Below are 22,049 nucleotides of genomic sequence, written 5' to 3'. Positions count from 1 at the left end.
AATACATCAAACAATGTCAAAAGACACAGAATTTGTTGTTTTATTTAAAAAGAATGAATTTCGTTTATTTTCGCAAAGCTACTCAAACAAATTAAGCGCAAAAAAAAAGAAAACGAGTCGAAAAAATAAAATTTACTCCGAAAGGCAAAATAACGCACTTTACTATTTTGACAGCGGCAGCTAAAGGTTAACGCTGAGTTCCTAAAATAAGTCACCTAATGGTTAACGCTGAGTTGCTAAAATAAGTATTTTCAATTGTCAATTTTAGTCTATTGTTATTTTTTACATTTATGTTTTCTATTAAAAAGATAATAAATTAAGTTGGCTCAAAATCTATACAATCATACTAGATATTGGTTTACCAAAAATTGCTGATCTACCAGAGACCGGAGATTTTTACATTTTTATAAATTACTACGTGCTCTGCTACAAATCTCATTTGGTACTTTTACCTAATTGCAACACTGTGCCCCCAGTGGGGTCATGTCAAAAACTGAAGTGGAAAACTGCAAAGAAATACACAGATAAATAAGTATATAAATAAGTATTTTCACTGATGCTGTTGTTTTCTACTATTGGGGAGGAGTATCAACCAGCGCCAATAATAACCACTAACAGCAGCAATATCATTTTGAGAAGCAAATTAATAACATCAATAGTGACTTTTCGCAATCTCTACTCTGTCACCACCAAGTTATGGAAATCGAATGGTGTGTAAAATAAAAAGCAAACGAAACTGGTGAGAAGACATTGAGACAGATTGTCTGCTATACGCGACCCTTGTGTCGCATATTTGGCAACGGCTTACCAAGGCTGGGTGTCTCCAAGGCCTGACTGTTGTTTTACCAGGGCTTCAGAAGAATCCGTAATGAGTCAGCCCATCTAAGTGATCTTGCTAGATTAGTAAATAGTTTATCAATGCATATGTACTTTAAAAAACAACCATCAAAAATCAGAAACTGCCTCGTCGCTCATCTTTACTGCCAATGATGCACAAATCGAGTATTTAACTATTATAAAATTGTTAAATGATTTGTTTGCATACACTAGCGCTTTTAATTACAAGAACTTTTGTTTCGATAGGCCGTCGCAAATTATCGGGCAGCTGTCAAGCAAGCAATTAGTAATTTATTTACCACATATTTTACAATTAACTATCGTAATACTGCGATGGGTAATTGCCTGCATTGCTTCCAGACATCGTCCGATAATTCGGGTTCACCGACCTTGGCCACAGCGCCCACCTGCCAAAAACCGCATATAGAAGGTAAATAATTTCTTATAACCATCACACTTTAATTAAACAAACTTATCTGAAAAAAGTTATGTGACATTGATTGTTAAAATTGATTAATACAAACATGCTTTACTCAAAAATAAACAAATGATTTTTCTTATAAAAATATCATAAAATTTCAGTTTATAATTAGGCCTAATGAATTTCTACAAAAAAAAACAAAATTGATATGTTTTAATCTCTTCAGAAACGGATGAATTGCTCTCGCCCAGAAGTCCACTCAAGAACGCAAACAATTGTGATACTAAGCGAAGTAGTTTTAAGAAATCTTTGGTTCTACTTAATGGAAATGCCACCACCATGAGTGATATAATAACAACAGGTACCATTAGTAATACTATGCTGAATGCAAAATATTTTAATTTGTTTTAAACGTTATTTTTTTAGCCGTAAAGGAAACGCTTGAAGTGTCGGATAATACGCTTAATCAGCTTTTCGAAGAATATAAAGATCCCGAAGAGGATATGATACTCACTGAGGGTATTGAACGTCTCTGTCACGACCTCAAATACCAGCCTGATGAATTCGCCATACTGGTGTTGGCCTGGTGCCTAGATGCATCACAAATGTGTCGATTTACCAAATCGGAGTTCATTGAAGGTTTACACAAAATGTGCGCAGATACTATCGAAACAGTACGAATAAGACTGGAGCAAACGATTGAAATGCTCAAAAAGGATACAGAAATGTTCAAACAACTCTATCGCTTCACATTTCGGTAAATTACTAAAAACAAATGTCAATATACATAAATATAATTATATTATACATATTTATATATCTGTTTTCTCAGTTTTGGTTTGGAGCCTGATCAGCGCATTCTCTCGTTGGATATGGCCATCAGTTTATGGAAATTGGTATTCACGGTGCATACGCCAGAACTGCTCGGTAATTGGATACATTTCCTCGAGCAGCACCCCAGCATACGTGGTATTCCAAAAGACACGTGGAATATGTTCTTAAATTTCTCCGAACAATGTGATATCAACAATTATGACGATACAGAAGCATGGCCGAGCTTATTTGATGATTTTGTCGATTACGAACGTTCAAGGCTGACAACGCTCACGGAAATTACCGAAAGTGAAGGCGCAGCTGATGACAGTTATTGTGCGAGTAAGGGAGTTGTCGGGGAATCTGCAGAGGACACACAAATAGAGGCATGTGTCGCGGCTGGTTACGTTGACGATGACAACAACAATGATGATTTTAGTCGTCAGTCGCATCAATCACAATTAGGGAAGGCGGGTTCAACGGGAACAACGGGTGTTCGCAGCGCTAACGATGATATCTTATAGTATTAAACATTTGTTCGTAGAACGATATGTCGCGAGGAATTTTAAAAGTTCTAGTTTCATTATTATTATTATTTTTATTAACTAAACAAAATTCTACAAAAACTCAAAAGGCTAGAAAAAGGAAACAATTGGCCGCAAAGCATTTCGAAGACGATATTTGCATTTGCGTTTGTGTTGCGAAACGCACTGCTCATTCGAAGATCTCCTTTTTACAATTAATATTATTAGTATAATATAATAAATAAATGACTTATTTGCTTTGTGCTAATTAAATTTAATGTTCATTCACATTAGACTTGAATCGAAACGAATAACGCTTTTCCAGTGAGCAACATGGTGCGTTAGGTTAAGCATTTTATCTTTAAATCGTTTTGTTGTCTAATCAAGTACATATACTTATATTGTATATGTGTAAGTTTACTTGATTTTCAAACGCCTTTTGATTAAGTGTGGCACATTCCCAACTGATGCGAATATTCAATTTATTATTCAGCTTAGGGTTAAGAGGGAGTTACATACTAATATATACTATGCATGTATATACAAAGGTAATTTGTAAGGTAGCAGTAGTAACAAAAATTACGTGCCTCACGAACGATATTACCTGGTGTCCTTCCGTTCAACCTTTTATTGAATTGCATAACCGTGTGTTTATTAGCATAATGTTGCCAAATTAATAATTATTTATGCCTACATTTATACATGCATACATACATACATACATTATTTGAAATTCACGCTGTATATTTGTTTGATGAAACTGTAACATTAAATTATTAGTTGCACGATACATTTGTTTCTCCATTAACATGATTCTATGCACCACATATACATACATACCTAGTTCCATAATTATGATAAGACAATACATACCATTCATTGATGTATCGCATCCTTATTTATGAATAAAAATGCCGAAATAATATTTTTTATGGTCAATTTACTGTGGCTTTCTGCTCGTACAGTTTTAGGCTGCATACTTCTAATTGAGTTGCAGCATTGTAGTTTTGTTACCGAAAATTAACACATTCGTTGAAGCCTTACGTTTAACCAAATACATATTAATATATCTATGTATTTGCTGGAGTTAATATTTTTCTTTTAAAATTTGTAATTAACTAAATTTTCTTTACTTTAATTTAAATTTCTTAATATTTTTATTTTAAATTCAATATTGAGATGACGCTTCGATGCCTAGTGTAAAAAAAATTGTCACAGTTGTACATATGTATGTATGAAACTAAATTTATTTGTAAATGAAAAAAATTATTGTAAAATATTTAAGAAATAGTTCAAAATTAAATATTATGAATACTTATGCATACGCAAATTAGGGTGACCGTTATTTCTCTAGTTGATTGTTTTTTTCTTTTGCAAACGCCCACTGGTGTTTTAAGTTTTGCGCTAAATATAAAGATCCAATGTAGAAAGGCTTTTTATTTTCAATTTAAACCATACCTTTAAAAGTTATACGCTGTTAGAGATATTCATGAAATGACGTGACCATTCATGCAAGTGATGAATACAATTTGTGTTGCTCATACGACATGGTGTACCATTTGAATACAATTGGTACATAATTTTAACCGTGTATTATTTTTAAAGGAATATTTTTATAAAAAAAATCAGTAATGCCCTTCTTGAAGAGCGGAATTGTTGTTGTAAAATATCATTTTTTCAAAGTTGTACATCTATTTGTTTAGTATATAAAAATGTATTGCAAAAGATCAAAAAATCACACGGGAAAAGAAATATGAATTAGTTTAAATTAAATTTAAATTGAAAATAAAGAGTTAAAATAACGGTCACTCTAATATACACATGTACATATACATAAGTCCTATATATGTATTTACGCGCTGATTTTGACTTAAAACTCATATAGTAATTATATACATAAGTATGTACTTATATATTCCTGCAATAAAAAACTAAAATAAAATGTAATCTTTTACACCTTCAAATATTTCTGTTCTCCCTTTAAAGCGAAATATTTAAACTAAGCTCCAATGTAGACATTTTATAAAATTCGTAAAAATTAAATATTTGTTAAAAACCAATGTAAGCTTGATTTAGCATTATGTACTTTGTTGTACATACATACAACCATAATTACTTATTATAAGTAATTATATACATATTTTTTACATAGGCTAACCATTGAAGAATACTTAGTACTCATAAAATAGATACATACATATGAGTATGTAAGTATGTAGATACGGTTGATTGTCAAATTTTCTAGGAATATAAATTGTATGTAGCTGTCAACGATTTTGTCCAAATATTTAGCTTATTTTAATATACATGCTTATGTGTCTGTATGTATGTACATAGATATGACTACACTTTTTGCTTTGTATCAAACAAATTGTGACTTAAATATAAAAATAACAATCCACATTGTAGGTTAATGTAAAAAATTTAGTTTGGGAAGCATTTCGTGTGAGAAACTATGAAATTATAGCGTTTTCTAGTGTTTTTTTAGGAATGTTAATTAAAAACGCAAATTATCAAAACTGAATTACGATTGTGTGCTTAGTCACTCCCTTTGAATTTATTAATTTAGATAAATTACACTATAGATACTTCCAAACGTAAAGACAACAAATGCAACTCGAAACAATTTATATACAAATAAGAAAATGTGAACGAAACGATGCAACTTAACAATAAAGTATATACTTATACATACACACACGCATGTGTATGGCCGATCTGAACACAATAGTTTGATTTAAAATGAAAGTGGGAATTTGAAATAGTTATTAGTCATGAATTAATTCATCTATGAATATGAAAATTGAATTGCACGATATGGAGACTTGAAGAGGTTAAACTTTGTACTATGCGATGATATGAGGACTTTGACAGAATTTAAATTGTCGCCTCTTTAGCTCAGTGGCAGAGCACTGGTCTTGTAAACCAGGGGTCGTGAGTTCAATCCTCACAGGAGGCAACAAATTCTACTATTTTTATACAAACACAAGAATACTTTGCCTGCTATTAATTAAATTTTCAAACAAACAGAATGAACACATTAAGAATGTATTTAAAAGGTCTGTGGAAAATATTAATGGTAATTTTTTTGTTAACAAACTATTCTGTTTATTTTGCTTCTATTATTTAAATTGTGTTAATATAATTTGTGATCGCAGAATTAACATATGGCTTATGTATATTGCATGGAAGTATATTGAAAGTATAAATGGGAGCACAATTTAATTGCACTTAAGTAAAGAACTTCTTTAAAAATTTATCCATACGGTAGCATTGTTCTAAAGGTCACTGTATTATGAAAGCACATTGGCTTTTAAATTTTATGTGCCTCTTTAGCTCAGTGGCAGAGCACTGGTCTTGTAAACCAGGGGTCGTGAGTTCAATCCTCACAGGAGGCAAATACAATAAATTTTTTTCCCCTCCTCTTTTTTCTATAATCTTAAATAATTAAAAATACTAATTATTTGACGTAATTATTTTCGGTTTTTTATTTGACAGAACAACAAAGTCATCTTATCTTTGTTTTCCAATTGGTATGACTGTCACTGACCATTGTGCCAAATGTCACATCAAAATAATGACTAGCGTAGCTTGTTTTTCTGAAGTACAAAAAGTACATTCGACGATTTCAATGATGAGTGAAATTATTCAGCAAAGCAAGTTCCACTAAATTTTGTGTGCGGAATCAAATTTCTGGTGCCGAAACGTTCAGAATGATGGAAAACGCCGAAGCCGAAAAAAACCACATTCAACCAGGTCAAACATCGAGGTTGTGCTGAGAGTTCTCTTCGATTCTCGAGATGTGGTGAACTACAATTTTTTTCAGACGGGCCAAAACGTCCACAAGGAATACTATTTGAGTGTTATTCGTCGTTTGCGCGAAGCTATTCGTAAAAGAGGCTGGAATTGTGGGCTAACAACTCTTGGTTTTTACACCATGATAATGCTTCGTCGCATACTGCATTGATTCTTCGTGAGTTTTACCCCAATTTGTCAACCAATATCGTTCCGGAACCACTGTATTGGTCTAATTTACCTCCATGTGACTTTTGGCTATTTAGCAAACTCAGACGACCGCTTTGGCGATTTTAAATCAATTGAAGACATTAAATGTGAATCGCTACACGAATTGAAGGCTATTCTAGAAATTGACTTTAACAATTGTTTCGAGGATTGGAAGAAATTTTCGCGCAATTGTATTTGGGGCCTAGAGGGATTACTTAGAGGAGGCCGACATATATTTAAAAAAAATAGGTTAAGAACTTTAAAATTATGAACAAAGTCTTAGTACTTTCTGCTCATAGTAGTAATATGATGTCTAATAGCAGTTTCCAGAGAGAAATTTTTCTAAGCTCTTATTTCACGCAAATATGCAGTACATTAGTAATTTATCTTTTCAAGAAAAAAGAAACTAACTGCGCTTCCTCATGGAGTGGTGAAAACTTTTGGTATGGTGAGATTTTCCCTGTATCCTCTAACACAAGTCTTTCATAGTGTCCTGCAAAATTTTTTGCAATTGCAGGAAAAATATTTGTAGTTTCCGATCCCATTTATGTTGTTCGATTTATATATGCAATTTGGCTTAGCGCCGAACATCTGCCTCTTTAGCTCAGTGGCAGAGCACTGGTCTTGTAAACCAGGGGTCGTGAGTTCAATCCTCACAGGAGGCAATTAATCAATATATTTTATTATTTTTTAATAAGTTCAGGCTAAAAAATATTTTTTGCATATATAACTAATTTTATTTAAAGTAGCGTCATTTTATTTATAATAATGAATTATTTTTGATAATAAAATTTCTTAATATTTATGATTATTGATTGATTTATAAAACATGAAAAAAATGTCATTGAACGGTTTTTAAAACATACAATGTATTTTTTTCTACTATTTGTTGTTTTTCATAAAAAAATGTTTTTTGAGATTTGTGCTTGCATTAAATAGCATACATACATATATGGCTGGTTTATTTATGTATTTAGTATTTAAATACTGGCAACATCTTTGATATTCCAGCTATTGCCACAAATTTTGCCAATTTTTTAGAGAAGGCATGTCTCCACGACTTCTTTGACATTTGTCATTTTTACTCGTAGTAGTTCTATCGATTAATTCATTAACAATCAACAACACAATCAAAGAAAACTTTTGCAGCTGAAGTAAATCAACGGAAAACGCGAAAATATACTCAGGATTTTGGCTTATGTCAGCAAATACAATTGATTCTTTTTCTAAAATAATATATCTGAACGATCGTCGGCAAGATTGGAGCAAGCTGAATATAGTTAATGTATAAGACCTTGAAAATGATTTCAGTGTCAGACGCAGCCACATATTATTGGAGTGATTCACGGTTTACGACTAATGCGAAAGTCCAGAATTCGTTTGCAACATTTCAATTTCGCAATTGAAAACTTTCAAAGTTATAAATGATTTCTACTGATTGAGAAAAAATAACTCAATTTGGTTAAATTTCAGTCTTTAGAAGGGTCTCAATATAAAAAAAAATATTTAGCAGTGATGCCCTGCGAAGCATGTCATGTACAATTTACGGTGTTCCGCCGTAAACGAATATGTGCGGATTGCAAGTAAGTGCACTAATTTTGTTTAATTTAATTAAATTTCAGATAATTTTTTATTGTTCTTATCAAAGGCGATTTTACTGCAGTAATTGCTTATCGACGGCCAAACGTCGGAATAGCAATAATGTACATATTTCTTCGGGAGTGCAGTTGTGCAGACGATGCATTATTTTCGCTAAGCGTCCTCTTCTCCGCACGGATTTGTTACAGCTAAAGCCGAAGGATCTGATTTTTTATCTGCAATCGAAACATGTTTCAACAACTGGTTGTGTTGAAAAAGATGAGTTGGTAGGGTTGGTGCTGACGCATGTACAACAAATTGATGCCGCTGCTGGTGCCTCGGACAATGCTAGTGCTCGCAGCTACACCGACGCATCAGCAAATTCATTTGACAGTTTGAAACAGACGTGCCAAAACTTTTTTACAAGTATTACTGAAAACATAAGTGATTCTCTAAATTCCTTTGATAATAAAGGTTCACCAAAAGAATCAGGTGAAACGAGGGATCGAACGCGATCAGAACGAAGTTCAACAGACAGTACAACGACACATATTTTTGATCAGCCAAGAGTTTCAACTAGAGAAATACCCACTTACGCTAGTTTTCAACAACAATCTAACAATAACCCTCACACGGAACAATCAACCATAACAACATCATCACCACTACTCACTATTCCACTATCAACAGTTACAACAAATGTTTCAGTTAGATCACCAACTTTGGTGAGTAGCAGCTCTTCTTCGGTAACTACCAAAGGTAGTAGTCAATCCTCTGTAAGCCCGGAAATTAGTATTAGCTCAATTGATCGTGGTGAGACGGAAGAGCATCCACTTGCTTCAACTTCAAACAGTCAACGCGCTGGATTGACTCGTCAGGAAGCTGGTGAAGAAAATTCCGATTGTGAATGCTCAGATGACGAGCTAATAGCCACATTTAGCGGTCTCTCATTGGCGCGTAATAACGAAGTGGAGTTATCATCGAATAAGGATTCACGTAAAAATACAGAACCAGATGAAAACGTCGGTAGCAAATCAAGGACCAGTGCTGATATAAATTGTGCTGAGATGTCTTCGCAATCGTCCTTTGAAGAGCTGGGAGCAATTGGCGGTATATCAGATGAGAGTAAAGCAACCACTGACACTAACAGTAGCAACATGGAGCAATGGCAAATTCTTGAAACTACCATGGTGCAAACCGCCGAAAATCCCGTAGTCGAACAATCTACTCTGTTAGCTTGCAATACCACTGATACCCCATCGAGCAGTAATGTCGTTAATAATGATGCAATAGCAACGAATTTGCCAAACGATTTACAAGTGGCATTGCCATTTTTACAGCAAGACCAGGCGCAATCCCTTGTACCATCGGTGCCACAACGCGTAAAGAAAGTAACTCGTCGCCGTTCAGATAGCTACCTTAATAGACAACGTCAACAGCACACTAGCGAGGACGATTCACCAACCGATAACATTGCACATAATGCGGATATGACTCTGCATGAACACGATGCCGAGTTGAGCAATAATGCACTTGAGACTGATGAAGATAAAAAAGTTGGCGCTACCAAACGTGCGGGTAGCTGCCAAAAATGTGGAAAGCACAAGGCAACGTTGCGTAAACAAGTAGAAAAGATGCGTCGTCATCTGGAAAATGCTCAGCTATCAGAAACAGAAATTAAAAAAGAGCTTCAAGATTTTCTCAGTTACCTCGAACAGCGCAGTAAGTCGATGGAGTGTTCAGATACAGAAACGATGGGATCGTCATTGAGTGGTAGAAATTTAGCGCAATCGCCCGAGCAACGGCAAACGCAAGCACAACAACCCCATTTTTGGGAAGGGGCTGGCATGCCTCACTGGGAATATCAGCTTGACGATAATGAGGGCATTCATGTATATGCAGGTCCCACTTCAGAGGCGAACGATTATAACGTTCAACCGGCGCGTTTTATAAATCTAGACGACTTCGAAAGTGTGTAAGTTGATGCTGTTCGTATTGTTCTTATAATTAGTAATACATATTAAAATTAATTTGTGAATATTGAAATTTGAAACTTTCGTTTAGTGATGACCTCGAAGCTTTATCAGTGAAACAATTAAAAGAGATTTTGATGCTAAATCGAGTGGACTACAAAGGTTGTTGCGAGAAGCAAGAATTGCTTGATCGCGTTCAACGTCTATGGAAGAACTTTAAGTCGACGCCAGGTTAGAGTTTTGTTATGATATATACATATTTGTTACTAATTTTTTTCAATTCAATGGCAGCTGTCGACAAATTACCTACCGATGAGCTTTGCAAGATATGTATGGACGCACCAATCGAGTGTGTCATACTTGAATGTGGGCACATGGCCACTTGCACAAATTGTGGTAAAGTGCTTAGCGAATGCCCTATTTGTCGTCAATATATTGTGCGTGTGGTACGTTTCTTTCGTGCGTAATTGTCTAGAAATTGGGAAAAAAGGTTTTGTGATGGTGTTCAAAACACTATCTTTTTACTATAGTCACTAATCTACAACACATAGATGATGTTATGTTAATTTAATTGCATACATTTTAAGTAGCCTTGGAAAATTCAATCTACTAATTGCAGTAATTTGTGAATATATAAATAACAAACATGCAAGTAAAGGAGTGCATTCCAATCCCATCGGATCAGAATACAAGAATCCCCAAATGTATGCTCCAAAAATATTCTCTCTTCTAAGTCTCTTTAATTGATGAAATAGCGTTTTAAGTATAAAAATTTGTTGAGTTGTTCCTTTTATGTAATGATTTTATTTTTTGATAAAAGTATCGTGAAGTTTGACCAATTCCAATTCATCTTACCATTTTTTGTAGTTTCGTGCTAAGCTTTCAAAACTTTAATGTAAAACTCCTGTTTTTTATATATTAATTATTTCTTGAGTTTAAGGAGGAATATATCTATCCCATAAGTGCAGTCAAAAATAAAATATCGAGTCTTACCATTGAATGGCGGTGCACTCGCTGTGATGTCAAATACTACGTACTAATACTTACCTATATCCTATATCTATATAGATTATAGTTAGTATGTAAAATGTAGTCAGTCAGTATCTTGTAATCATAATTTTTCTGCAACGTTTATGTATAAATGTACATACATACGTATATACGGATTATTCGAAATTGTTAAAGTACAACGTTTTTTGTTTTTATGTAATTAATATTACTAATTAAACACATTCCCAAAGGGTCCAGTATATGCAATACAAATACAGTACCATACAATGCAATAAATATTACTTAAAAGAAAGCAAAAACAAATGTACACGTAGAGAATTTATTGTAAAGGTAATATAGTGTGAGAAATACGCAGATACATACAATAAATACATATAACAGGATTATAATATAATGAAGTTGTATTGACATTTTAAAGATCGCACTCAGCTCTAATGACACATCTGGTTATCGTCATCATTTCCCATATCTGGAATGATGGAAATATCTTATTTAATATCATTAACTCGCCATTCTCGTCCGATATGTAGCAAATCAAGCGCTTAACTTACTATTACATCTTCGAATTATGTGATAGTTTACTGCTATTTTTGGCTGAAGTTGAAACCCTAATGATTGTTGTTGTTTTTGTTGTTGCTGTCACTACTGTTTGGCGGGCATATTTTGAGTATTTTGGTCAATATTAATTTAATTGTGGAAAAGTGCAAAATGGCTTGTCAAGTATTTAATGCTTATGAAGGTTGCGTGGAGGAGATGGCAAACCAGCGTCCATCACTTCAAGACATTGATACAGAGATATTTTCTGCGAATTCACCCAAAGCGAGATCATTAATTGAAATTTCAGGTGCGTCTGAGTCGGGTAAAAGTGTGCTTCTGTGGCGCCTAATGGCTCGTTGTCTTACACCAACCTACTTTGGCGGTCGGAATTGTGATTTAATTTTTATTGATTTAAGACATAAATTTGATGCTGAACTCTTTGAACAACAAATTCTTCGTCTGGTTGCTGCCTCTGGTGAACAACACACAACAGCTGAGTTACGGGTGATGGTTGAGAAATGTTTTGATTCTATGCATTTATTAAACTGCTATAATACAAGACATTTTAAAGCAGCTTTGGAAATAGTTGATGGGCTACTTGTAAAGCATTCAGATTGCTCATTGGTGGTCATTGATGGTTTAGATGCTTTCTATTGGTTGGACACTTACGAGCGTCGAATTCGTATGCAAACACACTACATGCGTAATGTAGAACGTCTTCGTAGCTTATGCGAGCGTCATGGTATTTGCTGCGCATACACTATTAATACAAACTATCTTGGCGCAAAGAAATTAAGTGATGTTGATGGTAATATTCTTGGGCGATCTATGCAGGCAAATATAAAAGTTGAATACAGGTTGCAGCTGCAACTTGCTAGCAATGGTGAACGGACACTTAATGGAATGGCAGTAGAGATAAGAGACAATTCCTTCTATGTTGTTAAGAAGCAATAATCAATTATGTAAGTTACATTAGTTTTTAATATGCTAATATTATTATTACACCAAAACAAAGTGTGTAATGCTTTAAGAAAACGGCGGCCACTATAAATATTTATACATACATACATATGTACCATGATGATCTGTGTTTGTTAATGATGTATGTATGTAGCTTAATTTTTCTATTCTTTTAACATGCAAAATCTAAGTCGGAGAAATTTTTTCAGAAATATGTATATTGAAATATAAGAGTTGGGGAAGTATCGACCCGAATTTATCTATTTTTACCAATAACACATACTATTTACTTATAAATGCTCCTTGGATTTCATTAAGGTACTTCATATACGATCTCCAATCTATGTATATTCAGTCAAATTTGAACGATTTTAAGCACAAAGATACATAACATACATAGTTATTAATAAAACACGCTCACTCATTTTATTGAATTAACTTACATATTGACATAAAGTCACCCCAAAGTTCGAAAATCCATATATTGCGGGGCTAAGGAAAGTATTAACCGGATTCAGCCCATTTTTGACATTCAGACTTATCTTATTCATTAAATCCTGATACATTGATTAGTGTTTGTTTTATGCAGTGGAAAAAGAAAGAGTCATATGGAATATAGAACTATGGCATATGGGAAGTAGGTGTGGTTGTAGTTCGATTGAGCCCCTTTATATAATGTAACTATTTTATGTGATTGATTTCGGTTGAGTAGATCGCGAGATAAGGCTTTTCTCCTAAATGTGGGCGGTGCCACGCTCATCCGCAAATTTGATAACTCGGCTCTAATAAAACTTTCTTTTGTGATCTTGAGAATAAATGGTTATGTTTTTGTTGCATTTAATTATTGATTTATCAATTTTGACAGTGTCGGTTGGTTGTTCTAACGGTTATCTATCCCCCGTTAGGATAATAAGGATTATCTAGGTTGTTGTTGTTGTTGTAACGGTTTATTAATCCCCCTTAGGATGGTAAGGGTTATCCATGTTGTCGTCGACGTCATCTAGCGGGAGGCCCAGGAAACGTGCTGTTTCGACGTGCTCGGACCAAAGGGAAAGGGGTGTTAGATGAGTAGGGTTGGCAGGGCATGCAAAGAGGTGGCCAGTGTCATGCGGAAGCTGTGCTAGGGTCACTCGCGTTTCTCGCGCAACTAGAGCTCTTCGTCTACGATGGGTGGTGGTTTGACTCCAAGAACGTCATTCACCGGAAGGGAGTCGGTGAAGGTGTTGATAGCTTCACTGTGAATGGCGGTCAGTACCTGTCGGAAGTTTGTTGCGTCCGAAGTCCGGTCGACGTACTGTACGATGTCGTCGACGTAGTTAAGGAAAGACCCGGATTTTATCCGTCCAAGGGCTGTTTTTTCGGCGACCTACCCCCTTTTGGATCGGTAAGTGTTAATTATCTAGGTTGTCGTCGACGTCATCTAACGGGAGGCCCAAGTGTCGGTTGGTAGTTATCGGTGCTTAAGTGATTCGTACGGAGAGAAACAGTCACCAGGATTCAACTCGTCTCGTCATCCGTCAATCATTAGGTGAATAAAACTATTATATCCTGTAGGAACATGTTGTAAGAGTGTGAAAATGCCTGCGCGCAAAATCGACCATTCCAAATAAAACGTTTCGGGATGTAAATAATTCTTAAGAAGTTCTTTCATTAATTTATTTTGTTTCTAATATAAAGCAGTCTTGGCAAAAACATATTTAACAACAATTGTACAAGTTTACGATTAATAAACTTTATCTTATTTGCACTTAAGAAATCAACCTCTTCAATAGTTGAAGTAGTTCATATACATACATATGTCCCTACAGACATACATATCTAATAAGCAATTTTAAATAATTAAGTAGACTAGAGTTGTCACTGTTTAGTTCTTATTTCAAATTTTTCACATAACATTTCCGACCATACTATTCTACCATTTCGACTAGAGACCACAACTGATTCTCAACTAGTCATTCCGCTTAGAAGTCTAGAATAAATATTAATGCGCCTAAATGTTATTACTAGTTTTGTTATTTAACTGCGATTAACCCGCAAATCTAGGGGTGTTTCCGTTTCCATAGTTCGTACAGGACTCTCAACGCCACGTGCATTGGAATTCCAACCATGACTGGATCCAGTACTGCTGCCTGCCGATAATTGACTTGTTGCGGCGTAATAATAATCGAGCTGAGCCGGCTTGATATTGCAAACATCCTCCTCCATAGCATTAAGATAGTAGTGAGGTGGTGGTGGTGGCGGCACGCAGAGCTGACAAACTGGTATTGCGGCGTCGCTGTAACCTTTCGCATAGTGATCATCATGTATATGATGATTTCTACCCAATATAACAGCGTTCAGAGTTGAAGATGTAATTGTGCTGGGCATGTGAGTTTGTAGAGTACCGTGTGTTGCTGCTGTTTCTGTATCAATAATGGGATTCTGAACGGGGGTAATAGCGGCGGTGCCAATCAATTGTACAGCATGTTTGAAAGTTTTCACGTGTTTACGTAATGATGAGGGATCCGTGTAACGTTTTTGACAACCGGGTACTTTACACATATAGGGTTTATCCATAGCGTGAGTGCGAGTATGTTTGAACCGATCCGAAGAGTTGGAATAGGCCTTGTTGCAACCTTCATAAGTACATAGGTATGGTTTCTCGCCGGAATGCGAACGAATATGAATCTTAAGATTCTCTGCACGTGAGAAACTCTTTATGCAGAGATGGCATTGGTGAGGTTTCTCCTTAGTGTGAGTGCGGGCATGTACCAGCATCTTATAACGTGCTGAGAATCCGCGCAGTCGTGTACATCCCTGCCAACGGCAATAGTATAAACCATCGGCTGGTGAAGCTACGGCATGTACTTTGGTTACATGGGCGGCCAATGATTCGAGGCTGCTGTGATCTCTGCAATTTAAACAAAACGTAGTTGTTGTAAATAAAAGCAATGCCTATAGATTTCCAAAAGTATGCAGTATGTTTGAAGGGTGAGGGGATGACGAAATCAGAAAGAAAATGTGACGTGCTACTTATATACAGGCGAGTCATAACAAAAATTGGTTAACTTTAATTTTTTATTGTTTCTTGGTAGTGGTTCTTTATTAATCTAATATACTTGTATGTATACATATAAATGTATATGAGTGTGTAAATGTGTCGCAGCGAATTTTGAGGTGTTATATTTTTTTATGAGGTACAATGACGAATCTTATCAGTTTAGGAAGTGGTTTAATGCCATAAGAAGGCGCAATAAAACCAATAATGATTATTTTATTGTTTTTTGTTGGATTACAACTCACCTGCCGCAATCAATCCATTCGCAGACGTATTCACTTCGTTTTGGTGTCGAACTAGCGCTGCTAGTTGTGGACGTGTTCATTGTCATCGCTTGACGATGTATTTCTGGGCTTAATGCGGTGTCCTCCAAACCAACTATGTCCACTGCCATATCGTCGACATGTTCTGGTGTTGGTGGCATATTACTATCCAAATGGTCTTCTCCGATTTTCATAATGACCGATTGTGTGCGTATGCTGGGTGTTTGTGTACTGGCTGGTAATTTATGTGTATTCTTATTATATGGTGGTGTTATTGGAGGCGTAGGAAATCTTAAATGATGCATTTGCAGCGCCTCATCAATAGACTTTGGCGATGATTGTGATAGTTGTGGTGACAATAAATCCAAGTGACTCCAGCCTTCATAGGCGGCTAAAGCGACCGAGGCGGCGCTTAAGTGTTGATAATAAGCACTAGTTGGCACAAAGGCAGAGTTGAAACTACTGCTAAGAAATTTAGAATTTTGTACTGCCATTGCGTAGCAGATTTTATAGTTTTTATTTATTTAGTAAATAGTTAGTACTTTTTTTTTTGTTTTTTTTTAACGGTCAACTTTTGGCTATTTGGAATCTTAAACTTTCAGTTTTTTTATTTTAGCTTTTTTTTTGTGTTTAGAACCGTTGTCTAGAGCGAATTAACGACAACTGAGTGCGTTTGTTAGCGAACACTCTCATATATGGGTAGGCACAAGCGTGTGCGATAAGAAGCACACATCTTATCAGCCACCTTCCATATACTGAACGAGTAGTTATAGAGTATTTACGTAGTGTATTATGAATGCAGACAGGCGAGCGGGGGTGCGCGAAAGGTTTGATCAACGGCTATCAGGCAGACAGTCTAAATTAGGTGGGGTGAGTGGCTATTTTTAACTGGCATAGCTGTGCGAAAACCCATTCGAGCTTCCATCAGCGCAAGGAAAGTGGTTGATTTCACGCACCCGCCAATGTATACTGCTCAAAACTAATTCACCTGTACACGCACTGAATCGTGGGGCATGCTTATCAGGCCGCTGGCGGTTGGCGTTTGGCGGTTGCTCGTGTAACGGCCAAATTTAGCTGTGCAAACGTTTGTATTATTACGCATGTGCAATCGCCGTTGTTCGTTATCGCGCTACGTGAGGCCAAGAGTAAATAAATAAATATAACTGTCACTGACGGTGTTGTTGTTGTTGCTGCCTGCTATTCTTTGATTATTAGCGCCGCTTTCACTAGGGGATCTCAGACTTCACTTCTAGCTACAATTCAAGTTAAGCGACTAGCTTAGCGTGGCTAAATGACACTTGAGTGACTGACTAATTTGCCATTTTATATCTAACCAGACTGTCGAATTTCCGTTACACTGTCGCTGAAGTCAATCATTTTTTTCTAAGTGGTTTCATTTACATAGTTAACATGTTTGAGGATGCCTTTTCAAGTACTTGGTCGAGATGAAAAATGATTAGATATAGAAAGAGCTACAAAAAGGCTAAGGTATAAATTTATCGCAACAATATGTTGCTTCGCATGTGTTTGGTAAGTCTGGTGTCTGCTGATCCCTGATAACACATCAACATGTCCACAATTTTCCACTAGTCGCAATGCGTGGTGACGCCAATGGTCTTGAAATTTACCAACTAGTAAGAAAAACAATACACTGCCATATCACAATAACCACCCAGACGGTCTATCTACAGAAACAAATACCGGTCATAAAAATTGGCATTTCGCATACCTCATGATATGTCGGCCGCTTGTTTATTGATACGAGTAATGCATAACTTTTTCTCATTTGCTCTGTTGGAGAAACACGAGCGGAGCCGCTCAGCAAATCGCTGCGGACCAACCTAAAAGCCTTATCATACGCTTGTGTTAATTCTTGGTTGTGGTGCTGAAAGTTCAGAGTACTAGATCGTAGGAAGTAAACATCGGCAGTGAGGGAGCCGTTATTGCTATTGGCGTTTTAATGTGTCGCGTCGTTTCGTTTATTTAACGAATGTGGACATAGAAATTCGTTATTGTGCGATGCTCTACAACGCAACTATGATTCACGACAACGAAGTCCTATTGCTCTCTTTGTGAAATCGGCAATATAAGTATGTAGATACATACGTCCATGTGCAGAAATATGTCATATGTACACATACATATGTATACATAAATATGTATTTACAGTTCTCACTTTCTTCCCACTGCTGCTATCGTTCTACGTAACAGGTGTGGGCTGCTTGCGATATAGCCTTTCTCAACTCTAACGTTCAACTTAAGTACATATTTACATATATTTCTTTGATTTCGGTTTTAATTACTTAGCAAGATATCAGTTGCTTTATTTTAGATAACAAGATTTTCGCATTTGACTTGCTATATATTTTATGAGCCCAGTGCCTCAACTTGAGTTTATCATATTGTTATATATAAATATAATAGAGTAATTAGTATAATACCAGTTGGTAGGTCTATTTTCGTTAACCCATAAAACTGTTGGTATTTATATAACTATTTTCGCTGAATAATTCAGCAACTTCTAGTCAGCAAAAGCATTGGTGGCCTCTGGTTTAGTGCCATATAAATTTAATGCTTATATTTTTTTTATATAGTCTTTCAAAAATATCAGTTGGCTTAATTTAAATGCGGAAATTTAAAAAACCGTTATTTGAACCAATTTAGGGTTTGCTTACTTTCAGTTTTACGAAATTCAGAAAATGTTCGAAATAGTTTATTCATGAAATTTTAAATTGAATTAAACAGTCCAATCATAGACATCTCAGAAAATAAACTAACCTTTTGCCCTGCGGCAACCGCGGCACATTTACCGATTAAAAGCGGAACGTTTGTATTTACAATTATTTAAAATAAATGACACTGCGACTTCCCATTAATACATTTTCGAAATCGCCAACATATTACTTTAAATTACAAAACCTTTAGATTACAAAAATTTGTACTTGATGAGTATTTACAGCCAACATACATACATATGTATGTACGTGTATATGCATTTAATTTCGGATCGGACAACCGGCTGTAACCGGTTCTTAAGAATTGCGTCGTCAGCTGTCGGATCTGAGGCTTCAGTTGAACTTTGCTTCGATCGCGCTGATAATAGCCCCCAGCTGATAAATACTTATACTTGTATTTACATACTCAACTGCTAATTTGCTTGGAAGCATGACATGAACGATGGTACGAGTATTATTATGGTTTAAATAAAAATAAAAACCCGAAACAACGAGCTCAGCCAATGAATGGGTGATTCGTCAATAATCATATTAAAATCCCCATTTTCGTTTGGATGCTACACACGTGCCAACATTTCACAAATAAAAGAAGCAAAGACAATAACAGAAATTAAATAAAATTAAGAAAAAACGTTCATTTCGGTTGTACGGAAGCTGTAATACCCTTCACATAAGAAAGTTTTCCATACAAGGATCTAAATTTGATAGAACAGTTTGAACATTTGCATGTCAAATTTCGTGAAGATATCTCCTCAAATGCACACGTTTTTCATACAAGAACTAATTCATTCAGTTTGTATCGGAGCCATATATGTATGTATGTACTATAGTATTCCGGCGGTGTATGGTGTGCAAAATTTCAGATCATATTTCAAAAACTGAGGGACTAGTCGCGTATATAAAGACAGACAGACAGACAGGGTCTTTGATAATACCTTCCATCATTCTGACAGACCAAGCACTGTTACCGACCAATGGTACTGACCAAACTGCATTAAGCATATTCATAAGACTGGATCCAAAGCCAGTTTGATGTTAATCAAGGTTGAAAATCAGTCTAGACTTTCAAGCTCATAAAAATTCTGTTCTAGAACGGATCGCATAGCAAAATACATATGAATTTGTGTATGTGCATGCATATGTATGTAGTAAAGGTAATTTCTAGAGAATTGCGTCAGAAAGCATTTCTGTATAGCTTCATCAAACACCCACTTCATGCATAATCCCACAATAAAATCGCGACATATACTTATATATCTAAAATAATGTTGTATGGAGACCGATTTGCAACAAACTTAGCGCAAAGTACAATTCGTACAAGTGTGTGCTATAAATACGAGAAGCACTCAGACAGGCACTCATACTAGTTCGAAGTAGTTCGTTGGTGTGCTGATTAGAAGTGAGCGATCCCAATAGATTTAATGGCCGGCACTTCAGTCAAGCGATAACTACAGTCCAATTAGTATACATACATATGTATGTATGGAGCGAGACATGTTGTTGTTGTGAGTGTTGGCGGGTATTGAGACGATTAAGTTGGCTAGTCGTATACCATTGTGATTAGCGAACGTTCACGCCGCAACAGACCGTCGCCGCTGCTGGTGGTATTACCCAATACAATGATAAGACAAGCGCACATGCTCACAGACATACATATGTATGTATATACGGGAATGTACATACATATGTATGTCTGTCATTTCCATGCATAGAGAAGTTGAAGTGAACATGTGATGTGGCGGGCCGCAGTGCCTGATCGTCGTGTACATTTATGACTTATTGTATGTTGATATTGGTATGTATGGCGCCTGCGGTGCTACTACTATGGCTGTGTGAATTTTTTTTTACTGTTATTTTCGCATGAACTTTGTGAGTATCAAGGACTCGCATCTGTCTGCGTGTTATCACTTGTGCTGGCTTTGCAGAATGTTGCGCAGCTGTTGTAATGTCATCTTCGTGCCATAGTCCAATTGAGTTGGAATCCAACAAAGTGGGACAAGAGTGGTGAGACGCGTTGCCTGTCAGCCACTCAAATGCTATGTCAGTGTTTGTCATTTAAAAGCATGAGATTGCCCAGACGGACAAAGTCCAATTGCGCCTGTGTCTCTCTGATATCGCCTACGCCACTACATAGGCATATTCATATTGTGAGCTCCAAGCACTGTTCGATCCCACACATTCTTTATTGCAATCATAATAGCCAACACCCTTAATAAAGCTCGCTTCTGTGTTGACAAACCAATAAAGAGTAACAAATAGTACAAAAAATTCAATTCTAAATATTAACACGCGGAAACAGCGCTGATCTAGTCTGACCAATGCCCCACTTGAAAGGGAATCTATCGATATGCTTTAGTACCCTATGGGGATTCGGTATTGCTTGTAACCCATGAGTATAATTATCGTGTGTTCGAACCCTAGCAATTATATACCAAACCTAAACCATTTCAAATTATTTCCTGTTTTTCTTAAAGCGCTCAGCTCGTTTGAAAATGTCGGCCTAATACTGTCAGACCACGTCTGAAACATAAACATACATATGTACATATATACTAATACTAATTTATATTATTAATAATGTTGTTAATAAAAAATTTCAGATGTCCACCCCATCACTGCATGTGTGCCAAAGTGTGATTAGCGGGTATAAATAAATATAAAAGTACTTGTATGTACGTCCAATGTACATACAATAAACCGTTCTGCAAATGGACCAGTCTATCTTGTTTCCAATATGTACTCGAAACTGTTATATTATGAAAAAGTACACTTCAGCTGCCGCCGTGTCCATCATTTTTACCATACTAATAGCGGGATTCTGTAACCAGTCTCTAGTCTCTATTTGAGACATTTTGAGGCAAAGTCTCAATTTGAGACTAGTTACTATTCACTAAACAGTCTCTAGCGTTAGTCTCAAAATATTGAGACCTGGTAGTTAGCCGGTCACAAAACTAAAAAGAGCTCTTGTCTGCCATTTTGAATATACTGAATAGAGATCATCATAGATATTAATCGATTGTCGTATTTTTATATTTTGTAAGCAACTCAAACACGAAAAAGTTAAAAATGAATAAATTTTACATAAATTTCGTAAATATTATGAAACAAAGTCAACATATATTTTCATTTTTATTGATAAATATGTTTTTTGACAATGTTATAGAAAAATTAATATATGTTATCGACATATTTATTTTCATTCAAGTGTAAAAACATCTCTGAATAATGAAATGTAATAGATTTTGAGACTGTCACTTACAGAATAGCAAAATCATCTCAAGTCTCAAAAATTGTCTCTAACTCAAAATCTCAAATTTAGAGACTTGAGACTGTCTCACGTTACAGAATCGCACGG

At 35.7% G+C, this 22,049-nt stretch overlaps 4 protein-coding genes and 3 non-coding genes across 8 annotated transcripts; 6 read left to right on the top strand and 1 right to left on the bottom strand.

The window, feature by feature from the left end:
- The first annotated feature begins 251 nt into the window (after positions 1-251).
- Positions 252-4,559, top strand: LOC105229396 (DCN1-like protein 3). Its single transcript, XM_011209664.4, has 4 exons — positions 252-1,267; positions 1,485-1,619; positions 1,685-2,015; positions 2,091-4,559. Exons 1-4 carry the CDS (start codon positions 1,171-1,173, stop codon positions 2,593-2,595), a joined length of 1,068 nt encoding a protein of 355 aa, XP_011207966.2. The 5' UTR covers positions 252-1,170; the 3' UTR covers positions 2,596-4,559.
- A 923-nt stretch (positions 4,560-5,482) lies between these two features.
- Positions 5,483-5,554, top strand: Trnat-ugu (transfer RNA threonine (anticodon UGU)). Its single transcript has one exon. It is a non-coding gene; the product is annotated as a tRNA-Thr (tRNA).
- A 367-nt stretch (positions 5,555-5,921) lies between these two features.
- Positions 5,922-5,993, top strand: Trnat-ugu (transfer RNA threonine (anticodon UGU)). Its single transcript has one exon. It is a non-coding gene; the product is annotated as a tRNA-Thr (tRNA).
- Positions 5,994-7,193: 1,200 nt separating this feature from the next.
- Trnat-ugu (transfer RNA threonine (anticodon UGU)) lies at positions 7,194-7,265 on the top strand. The gene has a single exon. It is a non-coding gene; the product is annotated as a tRNA-Thr (tRNA).
- Positions 7,266-7,682: 417 nt separating this feature from the next.
- LOC105229397 (RING finger protein B) lies at positions 7,683-11,556 on the top strand. Of its 2 annotated transcripts, XM_011209667.4 has the most exons (5): positions 7,683-8,017; positions 8,074-8,183; positions 8,249-10,153; positions 10,243-10,382; positions 10,443-11,556. In XM_011209667.4, the coding sequence occupies exons 2-5, from the start codon at positions 8,116-8,118 to the stop codon at positions 10,616-10,618; spliced, it is 2,289 nt and encodes a 762-aa protein (XP_011207969.1). In that variant the 5' UTR covers positions 7,683-8,017; positions 8,074-8,115; the 3' UTR covers positions 10,619-11,556. The 2 variants fall into 2 exon arrangements, with proteins under 2 accessions (XP_011207969.1, XP_011207968.1); XM_011209666.4 differs by having other exon boundaries at positions 7,683-8,183.
- A 124-nt stretch (positions 11,557-11,680) lies between these two features.
- LOC105229399 (uncharacterized) lies at positions 11,681-22,046 on the top strand. Its single transcript, XM_011209669.4, has 2 exons — positions 11,681-12,661; positions 21,295-22,046. The coding sequence occupies exon 1, from the start codon at positions 11,871-11,873 to the stop codon at positions 12,651-12,653; it is 783 nt and encodes a 260-aa protein (XP_011207971.2). The 5' UTR covers positions 11,681-11,870; the 3' UTR covers positions 12,654-12,661; positions 21,295-22,046.
- LOC105229398 (zinc finger protein GLIS2 homolog) lies at positions 14,286-17,052 on the bottom strand. Its single transcript, XM_011209668.4, has 2 exons — positions 15,942-17,052; positions 14,286-15,549 (listed from the first exon to the last, which is right to left on the bottom strand). The coding sequence occupies exons 1-2, from the start codon at positions 16,451-16,453 to the stop codon at positions 14,676-14,678; spliced, it is 1,386 nt and encodes a 461-aa protein (XP_011207970.2). The 5' UTR covers positions 16,454-17,052; the 3' UTR covers positions 14,286-14,675.
- Positions 22,047-22,049: the final 3 nt, after the last annotated feature.

This window comes from Bactrocera dorsalis, chromosome 3 (genome assembly GCF_023373825.1).
Source record: "Bactrocera dorsalis isolate Fly_Bdor chromosome 3, ASM2337382v1, whole genome shotgun sequence".
Taxonomy (NCBI): Eukaryota; Metazoa; Arthropoda; class Insecta; order Diptera; family Tephritidae; genus Bactrocera; species Bactrocera dorsalis.
This window is presented reverse-complemented; position numbering and strand designations above follow the sequence as displayed.

Bases quoted from the DNA above. Each gene is read 5' to 3' on its own strand.
- LOC105229396 (XM_011209664.4), top strand. From the start codon at position 1,171: ATGGGTAATTGCCTGCATTGCTTCCAGACATCGTCCGATAATTCGGGT. The intron at 1,268-1,484 runs GTAAATAATTTC...TAATCTCTTCAG, and splicing joins CCAAAAACCGCATATAGAAG to AAACGGATGAATTGCTCTCG. The intron at 1,620-1,684 runs GTACCATTAGTA...TTATTTTTTTAG, and splicing joins GAGTGATATAATAACAACAG to CCGTAAAGGAAACGCTTGAA.
- LOC105229397 (XM_011209667.4), top strand. From the start codon at position 8,116: ATGCCCTGCGAAGCATGTCATGTACAATTTACGGTGTTCCGCCGTAAA. The intron at 8,184-8,248 runs GTAAGTGCACTA...TTCTTATCAAAG, and splicing joins CGAATATGTGCGGATTGCAA to GCGATTTTACTGCAGTAATT. The intron at 10,383-10,442 runs GTTAGAGTTTTG...ATTCAATGGCAG, and splicing joins GAACTTTAAGTCGACGCCAG to CTGTCGACAAATTACCTACC.
- LOC105229399 (XM_011209669.4), top strand. From the start codon at position 11,871: ATGGCTTGTCAAGTATTTAATGCTTATGAAGGTTGCGTGGAGGAGATG.
- LOC105229398 (XM_011209668.4), bottom strand. From the start codon at position 16,453: ATGGCAGTACAAAATTCTAAATTTCTTAGCAGTAGTTTCAACTCTGCC. The intron at 15,550-15,941 runs GTGAGTTGTAAT...TTTAAATTGCAG, and splicing joins GAATGGATTGATTGCGGCAG to AGATCACAGCAGCCTCGAAT.